General features: G+C 34.8%; 1 protein-coding gene across 3 annotated transcripts in view; it reads right to left on the bottom strand.

The window, feature by feature from the left end:
- Window positions 1-4,682: 4,682 nt before the first annotated feature.
- LOC150075376 (uncharacterized) overlaps window positions 4,683-11,709 on the bottom strand; it is a 146,465-nt gene continuing 139,438 nt past the window's right edge. For 2 of the 3 annotated variants that reach the window (XM_090389301.1, XM_090389302.1), the window contains one exon: window positions 4,683-5,214. In XM_090389301.1, coding sequence (XP_090245427.1) covers window positions 4,928-5,214 — 287 coding nt within the window. In that variant the 3' untranslated portion in view covers window positions 4,683-4,927. The remainder of the gene's footprint in view (window positions 5,215-11,709) is intronic. The other variant, XM_090389300.1, reaches the window with a different exon arrangement.

The following is an 11,709-nucleotide window of genomic DNA, read 5'->3' as shown; positions in this document are numbered from 1 at the left end:
CATCCGGTCCACCGGGGTTTGAAGGCCAGTCCGCCTGTCGATAGAGGGGAAAAAAACGAAATTATGAAACGCTTTAAGCGAAATTAAAGAATATGTGATATTGTGCATATTACTAAATAGAAAATTTCGCTATAAAGTTCATAAACAAGGTCCTTCTTGTATATATCAGTTTTTTTGGCGCCCTCTTGAATCGCCACCCGTAAGCAATGCTTACCTCGCCTACCCCTTTGCGGCGGCCCTGTGAATAGGCTAAGAGTCAAAAACTTGCTTCTTGTCCAAATGGTACAGCATCTTGGTTTTTGTCAAAGCTACTGGCTACAACTTTTGCTCATCTCTACTCCCATCTAATGATAAAGCTGACTTACTAGTCATCTTCTAAATCTTCCATCACGATCTCAATTAACTACATCATACCATTCCCATTCAATTCCCCCCCCCTGCAGTATTCCTTCAAAAAGGATGTCAGAAGAATTTTGAACAGGGGGATCTTAGCATCAAGAAAGCCCTAGGTTCTGATGGTATTTCTCCATTTGATCCCAAAACCCATGCTCCTGAGCTTATTCCTGTCCTGTGTCACCTTTTTACACTTTCTTATTCCATTGCCGATTTTCCTTCTGCATGGAAATTTGCTCACATCCAGCTAGTTCCTAAAAAGGGCAATAAATCTCTCATCCAATTTATCATCCCACTATGCAAGTAACCCTCATATAACACGGTAGTTTGGTTTCTACAAAATCTCATGTAATGCGAAACCGTGTTACATGGGACTAAGAACCAGTACATTCCAAAAACTAACAAAAATACGCCATTTTTTTAAATAACGGAAACTTAATTTTTATAGTAGTAAAAACTTAATATTTAACTTTATTTTTATAATAGTAGTAACTTAAATAGTAATAACTGAACAAAAGTCTTACCTTACAAACTGTGATACATGTGACATAATATATGTTCATTTAATTTTCTTCCTCTTCTTCGCTACTAAGCATAATCTCTTCTGCAGCATCTAGATTTTCTGTACCTTCTGCTCTCTTTAAAAGTCACTAACTGCACCCTTCGAAGTCACAATTATTTTTAAGGTCTCAAACAAACACAAGTTCAATAGCACAGAATCCAACCCAGATATCTCCCAACAAAATATAGTGGATCCCTGCTTTATATGATACGTGAAAATCAGAATATTTTCCAGTTAGCAAAATAAAAAATTTACGCTTACATACATAGCTAAAAAAATTAATATGTACTGTAATATGTACATACTAATTGATTTCTGTTCACTCCCTTTTTTTTTTTTTTTGGGTTGTAAAATTTAAAACAGTAAAAATGATAAGCAATTAATAACAAAGAACACTGCATGCACAAGTTGCAACAAACACGATACAGAGTAATGAGTTTCTGAAAATTTGTTTTTTGTATGATTGAATATTTCATGGAAGGGGAAACACGTTTCACCATAATAACATGAACCAGCTATTGATACTATAGCAAATGCAAGATCGAGTTTACTACCCATTTATAATTGCTTACACTAACAGAAAAGACCAATAAACTGGAAACTGCAAATTGTTTTGTTTTATGGTAGTGACCTCCAGAAATGTGATTTAGAAAAATATCACAAAGGCAATAATGACTAGTGAGTCAACAGTAGTGATTCACAAAAAGGAATGGAAACGTTGCAAATTACATCTAACATAATAGCAGTTTTGCCAGCACAAAAGCTCAAAAATACCGCGTTATGCGAGATTTCCAGCAATTCTCAAACCATGTTTGAACGAAACCTTGTTGTAAGTACCGTGTTTTGCAAGGATTTCAGCAATTTATCAATCGTGCTAAGATAAACTGTGTTGTAGAAGTACCGTATTATACGGGGGTTGCCTGTACTTACTTTTACTCTTTCTAAAGTAATGGAAAAATCCATTAACCACCAACTTCTAAAATATCTAGAAGTCTGCCATGTAATCAATGATCACTAATTCTGTCAGTGTCGATCCACTCGTGATATACTGGCTTATGTTTCCCATCTGTGGATAAACTGAAATGGGAATGTTTGCAAAATTCAAGCAGTTGCTCTTGACATTTCAAAGGCTTTTGATTATGTTTAGCATAAAGCTCTCCTAATAAGTTTCCATCTTATGATTTTCCAACTATTTTTTTGTAATTAAGTATGCAGTTTTCTCTCTGACTATTCACTGCAGGTGATGGTAGATGACACTATCTTCTAGCTTCTCCACTAATGCTGGTGTTTCCCCAGGTTCATTTTTCTCCCACTCTTTTCCTCTTGTGTATCAATGAACTTCTTCCACTGACCAGAAATCCTATCCACAATTTTGTTGATGACAGCACATTGCATTCTACCTTCCAGTTTGAGAAATCTTGCACAGAGCTTAACTTTGAATATCTCCTATCAATTCCTTAAATGCTGATCTCCAGGTAATACTTCAATGGGGCAAAGATAACTTAGTTAATTTCACTCTTTCTAAAAGTCAATCCTGCCTTATACCCTGCAAAAAGGATTCTTCTGCTCCTATGCTTATCGTCAACAATGCTCAGATTTCTAGATCACATATCTTTTAGGAATTACCCTGACTTTTAGTTTCTCTTGCATAAGTACACACAAATATTGTTCTGCATCTGAAACTGGGTTTTCTCTTTTGCTCTCAGTGTTAATTTTCTTCTAAACAGCTACTCGCTCCATACAAATTTTAAATCCATCCTACCATGGAATATTGTTCCTACATCTGGGATGGTATCCCATAACTTCTCTCAGGCTTCTAGACTCCATTCAAGAGGGCAGTTAGGTTAATTAATAACACATTTCTTACAGTCTCTCCACTCTGTCTCATAGATGTGCTGTTTTTGCTGCATGCCTTTCTACAGATACTTCCATGGGCACTGTTCTGAATTGGCTTCTATAATTTCCCCCCTTTTCAACTAGTCCAAACACATGCCACAATCAGTCAGCACCATTTTACCATCTAACTTCAAACCCACAGAACCAGGTTTTCTTTTTTCTCATTTATTCCTTCAACTTTTGTTTTTGGGAACAACTCCCTTCACACATATTTCCAGACAATTATATTCTACAGAAATTCAAGTCTAATGACAAGTATCTTCTTTCATCTTCTCAACCTTCCACCCACATACTGTACTATAGGTTCTATTACCTTTCATGTTTGGGGTTTTCATGAAAAAAAGAAAAAAAAGTCTCTGGTTACTTTTGGCAATAGTGTTTATACATTGAATGGGCACTTAAAACACACACACACACACACACACACACACACACACACACACACACACACACACACACACACACACACACACACACACACTTTTATAATATGGAGCATTAATTTCAAAAGCAAGTGTTCATATGGTGCAATATAAGGCCAGTAGGCAGTTACGTAGGGATGCTGTATGTGTGATCCAGTGTGAGAATGGACAAAAGATTTAAATGACTTTGAATGTGGCATGGTAGGTGGTGTAAAATGCAACAATATGAGGATTTTGAAAGTTGCCATTCTTCTGTGGTTTTCATGTATATCTATACCCAAGGTGTATCAAGATTAGTCTAATAGCCAAATAACATGCAGCCAACAGCAGTCCTGTGATTGGAAGTCACCTCTGGAGAAGCATTTTGTTTCTCAGGAAACTTTGTGTAAATCAGCTTGTTTTATATAAATGTTGAATAGTAATGGACCTAATGATGAACCCTGAAAGTTACCACATAAGGAAGGTTATTTGTCACGAAATAATAACCTACAGACTATGATAGACTATGTCATATGATGCAGCCTGTCAGCAATATAATCAGTTAACTAGTTTGACAATTGAGAGCTCATGCCATATCAATGGAATCAAATGCACTGGACAGGTCAGTATAGATGACACCTAATTCTCCACATCAATTTTTGTGGAGACAAAACGATAAGGAGATTAGATATGTTGCCATAGATCCACGAGGGAAAACAAGGCATGTAAAAACAACTTTAAACTTTTTAAAATAAATTTTTGCCAAGAAAAAAAGAATTGTTGAGCAAAACTTTTTACTCAAAAATATTATTTTATCCCCGGTCAGCCATTATGAATGACACCAGCAATAAAATTATTAGTCATTCAATTCAGACATATAGACAATCTTCATAATATTATTATGATATACAATTAGTAGATCTAATTGCTGGAATAAGTAATAGTACCAGAATTTGAGTGCAGGTTAAGCTTTGTTCCTGTAAAAGTCTTACAGACTTTGAAAATGTTTCATACAAGTAGAAAGTCTTTATTTCTTCTAATTGTAACTATATACTGTATATGTACAAATACAATTATATTTAATAAAGTATTAAAAATAATATTCATCCATACTCAAGAAATTTTTTTACTTTTACATCTGTATGTAATATAACCATAGATATCAAAATTAAGACATTGTCTAAACCTTCTGAATATCACTTTTATGTCATGATTAATTACAATTATATATAATAAAAAAAGAAAGATTTTATTCAGTTTTTACAAAATATTTGAGTAATACAAATATATGTACACAGTGCTCTACGGTGAGATGAGATCACTAAATTTATGATTTTTGTGCAGTCGCACACTGCAACAAAATCAAGTACAGAGAAAGTAACCTCTAATACATTCATGTGAATATAAAGTAAACACATGGTAATGCATGAAAGGACATCTAAAATATCTCAAAACGCTTTTGAAGAGAATGAATATGTCAGAATGAGACAGTTGCACAAGCAAGCAAGCAATGACACATGCGGAAACAGCTTGAGCTTCAACAATGATTCAGTACAACTGAATTAATGGAAACAAAGTTTTTTTTTTTTTTTAAACCTTGTAGGTAATATGTGAATTCGTTTCCACTGTGCAAATGGAATGTGAACACAATATAAAGATTTCTTCCGTTCACACTTCACTTTGATTCTCCACTGCGGGATATTAAAAGAATGCTTGCAGGATCACCAAATGGTCCCAGCCTATTACTAACATCAACAGCTCGCACAGCAAAGTGATATTTGTGTCCTTCCACAAACTGAGTCAATGTGCATGCCATGGGAAGTGGCAGAGCCTTTACATCACCAACTTTTTTCCAAAGACTGCTATTAACAGGACCAGAACTTTCTTGATAGGCATACAACTGATAGGTAGCAATATCAGCATGAGTAGAATTTAAGGTCATGTTCCAGGATAAGACTATGCCTGCAAGTAAGAAAGAAAATTAGTATTAGAAATTTGATATTCCAAGGTTATAATAATAATAAAAAATCCACAGAATCATTATACTACTGAAATGGTGGCAGTTAATATTCGTTTAATATGGTTATCACCAGTGCTTTTTTTGTGAAAAAATAGGTGCCGGCACTCATTCTTTGCTATCAGGAAAAACTGAAAATTAAAAGGATATGAAAAGTACTCTAAAAATTTTTTCCCTCTGATATTGTTACTTTAGTAGTAATGTTTTTGGAATAAGAACAACAAATTTAGTATATTAACACAGTTTATTAAGCATAAATTTATTATTCAAGTATGTAAAAAAATAAGTACAATGTGAGTAAAATAAGTAAATAAATCGGTCAACTACTGAGTGCCGGGCACTCAAGATGAAGGGTCCATAGTCACAAATGGTAATGGTTGTTAGTGTAGTATCTCAAATAGAGAACTCTATGGTAACAAAAAATTTCTAGTACCCTGGCTTGGCCTAAAACTGAGGAACTAATGAAAACATTGTCTATTTGAGTCTTTACAGTTGTTGTGAATGACAATGGTGGGAGAAGCGATTAAAGTCTTAGGGAGAAGCGACTGGCAGGTGGGGGTTGTGCAAAGCTACGCACAGATGCCTCCCCACCACCGCTGCTTCAACACTGGCTTTCTGAGTACCTCCTTGCCGGGACAACTCTAGCTTTGAAAATTGTTAAAAAATACTTCTCGTCACAAAATTTATAAATTACAGTAATACCCCGAAGTTACGTGATAGGTGGGTCCAACGAAAATCGCTTAAGTTGAATTCGCGTAAGTTGGGGTACAACTTTGCATATAAATACATATAAATTTTGTTTAATTGGAACCAACGGCTAACAAAAACACTAGTTTAGAAGAAAAATATTAATAAAATTGCAGTTCTTTATACATATTAATACAAAATATGTATTAAAAAATAAATGACTTACGTAAAAAAGTTATTTCGATGTCGATGGCTTCATAAAATCTAACAAATTCGTCTGACGACACAGAGACTTCTTTTTTTCATGCAGAATTTCTTCGTAGCAAGCTAATAATTTTTTTATTCCTTGCTTTGTAGCTATAACACGTTCTTCGTTGTAGTCTATGTTTTCTAAAATTTTTAAGCCCTTTCCAATTGAGCTGAGACCTGTAAAGTTTGCAATTGTCATGTGCTTTTCGCCGTTGCCTCATTTAGGCCTGTAGCACGTGCAATATCACATGGTCTTTCATTTCACTCAAAGCGTTTCACAATTTCATATTTTTTCTCTATCGACAGAGGCCGACTGGCCATAAGCCTTACCGGGGAAACCTCGGTGGGCCTGTGTGATTTTGGCCATAAACCATAGTATGAGGCCACTATAAATTTTTGACCCAGTCCGCCTCTGTTTATCGATAATTGCTTTTCTTTTTCTCTCTGAATCTGCAGTGTCTTCACCAGTAAGCTTCCTTTTCACACCTTTTAAGTATTTTACTCATTTTTAGGGAATAAAGCACAATTACAAAATGAGGAGGCACGCTTGATACGCATAAACAAAGCTGCGCGCATGTAGCAACTGAATAAACAACACCATAAAGGCAGAGATACACTATTAACACCTCACATTTCCAGGGGTTACTACCATAAAACAATAAAAATCCAGTTGCGTTTCTGCTAGTGGAATCTGTTATAAACTGGTAGTAAACTCGATCTAATTGCATACCGAGAGCTGGAATTGTGTTGGTTTTTACGTTATTATGGTGAAATGTGTTTCCCCTAAAACAAATACATTTTCAGATCTTCTCTTCATTCCTGTCGTGTTGCGTTCGACTGCCATTTCTTGTAAACACAAAGGCGAATCGTGCATAAGCCAATTCGGTTCGTGTTATATTATAAGATATCATTACCGTATTTATAAATAGTGTATGATCGAATTCGTGTAGTGTAAACACGTGTTATACGAGGACTGACTGTATACGGCTCGACCGACGCGATCCATTTCTCTCGTTTCCGACAAACATTGAGCACAAATTCGAATGCACACATATAAATATGACAGTTGGAATACAAATTCTTGTATATGTGTGCAGCTCATGCGCAGTAAAGTTGAATTTTGTTCATCTTTCGCTCTCACTCTGTGCCTTCGCACCATATATCAATAACATATGAAAAACGACCTTGAAGATAGTGGGCGGCAGTATTGCCAAACGAAAAAATCAAGAACTGCGTAACTCCGAGTTCACGTAAGTCGGGGTATTACTGTACCTTTATAGAATTATTAACTAACTATTCAGCAATCTTTTTGTCTCCAAAAGGAGAGTTACTTAGTACAAAGAAGCACGCTATCGAAGTGCAATAAAAAATTGTTTTTTTAAATTTTAACACAAAAAGTAAATGATAGATTTCAATCAGAATAGTTTTCCCTTAATAAGCATCGAATAATGCATAGCTAATATGATTTTTAAATTTTTAGCTCTATTAGTGACGGAAATAGAGGGGGTGGACATGAAAATTACATTTTCCTGTCTGGCGCTGCCATATTTAATTTTAAAAATATTTTAAATTATATTTTAAATCTACTCGTTGAGCTCTTTCCAATGGTATATAATAAGCTATAGGTTGTCAAAAACATTTTTGTCCCCCCTCCATTTCTCAGACAAATTTTTGTCAACAACGATCAATATGGCATCATGTTGGCCCACATGATGTACAAACCTATGCAAAACTTCAAGTCAATAGGTTGAGTGGTTCCAGAGATACAATGCTCTGACAGATGGATGGACAGACAGACAACCGAGTGACATTATACCAAAAATACCATTACTACCCAAAAATAATTTCATAATACAGTTTTTGTAGAATATTCCAAATTTTTATTAAGTTCTCATCCGACACCATATGCTGACTTCTTTTCTTCCTCTTTCTGTGTCTCCTTCTGAATGACATTTCCGAAGCAGCCATGAATCGACATATTTTTCTGGATCGAAGCGGGTCAGCAATGGGCCTACAATTTTAAGAAACAGTAGTGAAGAAACTGTTTTTATCATCAACAAAGCTCTGGTTGGGCTGGCGATCAGATTAATTTGTAAAAATCCTCGTTTACATTCACTCAATAAAATTGGTATCGTACTCAGAGCGTCCATCAAATGTTTCGATTCTTCCGAAACCATCTTTTCAATTAGGTATTCCTGAAATCCACGAATTGTATCTTTCATTTAACTGTAACTAATTGAAAATTTTCTAACTCCATTTTCACCAAATGCTAACAATTCATGTTTAGGTTTTCCTTCTCTTGTCATTAGGTATTGTCACTAGTTCTTAAATATGAATTTCTTTCTTTTTTTTTTTTTTTTTTTGAAACTGTCCAAAATGTCAGTGTCATTCGGATATTCAGGTACTGTGACCATGTAAACAGAGATAGGAAAAATTTACGGAAATATGTGGATACAGCGTAAAAGAAAATAGCTCTCTCCTAATTCTCGAATGGGGCACTTACAGTTGATTTAAAGTGGTGTCCAACCTACGGCCCGCCCGGAAAGTGAACTAAAACAGCATCTTTAAATTTTGTTAATTATCAAAAAAATTTTCTCATTAAATGTTTTGTTCAGTAAATGTAATTGTGTATTGTACTTAATAAAATTTTTGAATATTTTCAATTTTACTTTTACATGCAACAGATATGGAAAATGTAACACACTAAAGAAATCTAACTTTGAATTTTTTTTTTAATATGGACCCTGTACGGGAAAAGTTTGGACACCACTGCAGTAGAAGGTGGATCAGAGCCCCATTGGGAATACTCCTTGATCTGTTGACCAGCACGACTTCTCTGTGTGTGGGACAGGTGGTTGGATAGGTTTTACCAGGTACCACTAAGTTGTAGAATGGTAATCCCTTTAGCTCTCTAGCAGCAGCACTAATTGCCTAAAGGCCAGAAATGCGAACAGTGCATACCGAGTTAATTCTCTCCTAATCTGTCTGCTACATGAAAATTTTCTTTGCTCAACGTAAAGTATTTTTAATGTACTTCCAAGGGGAATCAAGAAAATTCACTATAAAAGGACTTTGTTAAACAGAGGTCCGACTGAATAATTTAGAATTATAAAAATGGTTATAGTTTTATATAGAAAATATCTTAACAATAGACAGTGAAAATTCAAATTTAGTTAAATAATTTTAATCTTATTTGAATAGTAGGTAAACATTTGAAAAAAATTTACGGAATATTACAAATTTCGAAGTGCACTGCATCCAAATGTCACACGTCACTGTTAATAAAGGTGCTATTCCATACCATCCCAAAAAAAAGAGCACTGGTTATCACTATAAATTCATTATTGCTATAGAGCAATTAAAAAGTCCCTTTGTACCAAAGGTGATGAATTAATGGTAATTTTAACTTAGGTGTATAGGGACTTTCCATTTACTCTTCATTTCTTTTCAATAAATAATATTTTAGCATACTTCATTTGCATGAAGTATGCTAAAATATTTGCATGATGTTAAATAATATAAAGTTAAACAATTAAAAACAAATACTTTCTGCAAAAAAAAAAAAAAAACAAATCAGATTATGGATAATTGTTTAGTTAAAGTGATTGCAAATACACAATCACAATCATTACTTTTGACTATCCAAGTAAAACAACACTGGATGGGAGTGAGGGAGTAAATAGTGATGTACCTACACTTCCAACATTTATAAACTAACTCAATAAATGATTTATTTTGGCAGTCATGAAAATATATGTTAAAGTGTTAAAAAATGCCATCATTTTTTATCCCTTTCACCTGTTTTTAAGAAGCATTTATTCCTTATAGTGCCTTACACTTTTTCCACAGCCTATACAACTAACTACGTTTAACTTTCGATTCCGTAGCTGTACCAACACCGCCCTAGGGGTTGTTGTTGATGAAACGATACACAATCGTTTAGTGCTCAGAGCAATTAGATGACATCATCTCCCCGAAGGCAGTGGGCAGTCCGTGTATGCTTAATTGCTTCAGGAACGAAAAGAGCAGATCGTGACTTTTGACAGAAAAGGGTGAGAAGTCAGAACGTGAGACAATTTCTTATGCAATTTAATGAACACAATGACTGTCATTCCAAAATTCCGTTCGTAAAAGTGTATCGATTTATGTTCGATGACGCGATTTTAAAACAAAAGAAACTGCCTTACACAAACATGGGATTTCCTTTCTTCTTACAATATTTCATTTTTAGTAGTGTCAAATCCCAAAGTTGACAGTCCCCAAGTAAAGTTCTTTGCCCCACATTATTGACCTGTGATATCAGAACAGGTCAGGGCAAATTAAGGTAGGGGAATGAAGAGGTATTTATAAGAAAAGGAGAAAGAAATCAGGATCTTTTTGGCAGTCTTACTGTAGGTTTCGAAGTTTCCAGGTTGAAAAAGTTTGAGAGCAGGTCCGAGAAGCTTAGCGAAAGTTTAAGTCAGCAGATAGAGAAAGTTAAAGAAGTTAGCCCAGAGGCATACAGATGGATAAAAGAGCAGGACCAAGGAGTGCCGAGAAAGAAAGACATTTTGTCGGAAAGACCCTTGCCTTAAATTCACACACACACTGACCTCCTCTTCTCATAAAAAATCATTCTGACAAATATGTATTATTTTTCATAGTTAGAATTTAACAGTTAACGCGACCTGACCAATTAGTTGTTAGGTTGACAGATGTATTCTTATTCTAATAATGGAACAATTGTATGACATGACTGTCATCAGTGATTGTGAACTTTCGCAAGAGAAATAGTGGAAAAGCACATGAAGAACATTCCAAAAGTCTAATACTGCTAACAGTAAGATAATGCTTGTTATTCAGTTAATGTACCAAGCAACCACATACCAATTAATCTAAAGCTTTGACCAGTTCAATTGTACTCATGTATATGACTTATATGTTTAATAAATCTTGTTTTGTTGATAATTTTGCCTCGTGACAATTCTCTGTTACACATAATTTATTGAGTAGATTTTGAGTTGGAGTTATGCGGGCTCAAAGTTCAACTTAAGGAGAACCTTTGAGTTAATCACCATGCGATCTTGATGCTGCGGGCTTACTCTTATTTAAGTCTGAATGGGCTTGAGGGTGCAAGATTTTTGTCCTAATCCAACTACTGGACTATCATTTGAAACCCAGGTCTTCTGGAAACACATAAGCGTACAGCCTTGTCATAAGCCGAGTGATTCACAGAGAATGTTGTTTAGGCAAGCATACACGCTAAAACAGAAGGAAACCTGTGGGACATATATCTGTTGTTTTCTGTAAATTTTCAGATAATCTTTTCACTGATGTGTTAGAACTTGTACATTATGTTGATAATATATTAGAAGATGAAATGCACAAGGCATAATTTCTTATGGGTTTAGGTAATTAACTATATAATATCGGTATAGAAACACCATAGTTTCCCATAAATTTGAACTACGTATGTAGTGTAAAAGGCATAATTTTAATTGTATCTCATATTGTGGGTGTCTTCA

The sequence above is a fragment of the Mastigoproctus giganteus genome, chromosome 14 (assembly GCF_048544385.1).
Source record: "Mastigoproctus giganteus isolate SK-2022 chromosome 14, ASM4854438v1, whole genome shotgun sequence".
Lineage (NCBI taxonomy): Eukaryota > Metazoa > Arthropoda > Arachnida > Uropygi > Thelyphonidae > Mastigoproctus > Mastigoproctus giganteus.
This window is presented reverse-complemented; position numbering and strand designations above follow the sequence as displayed.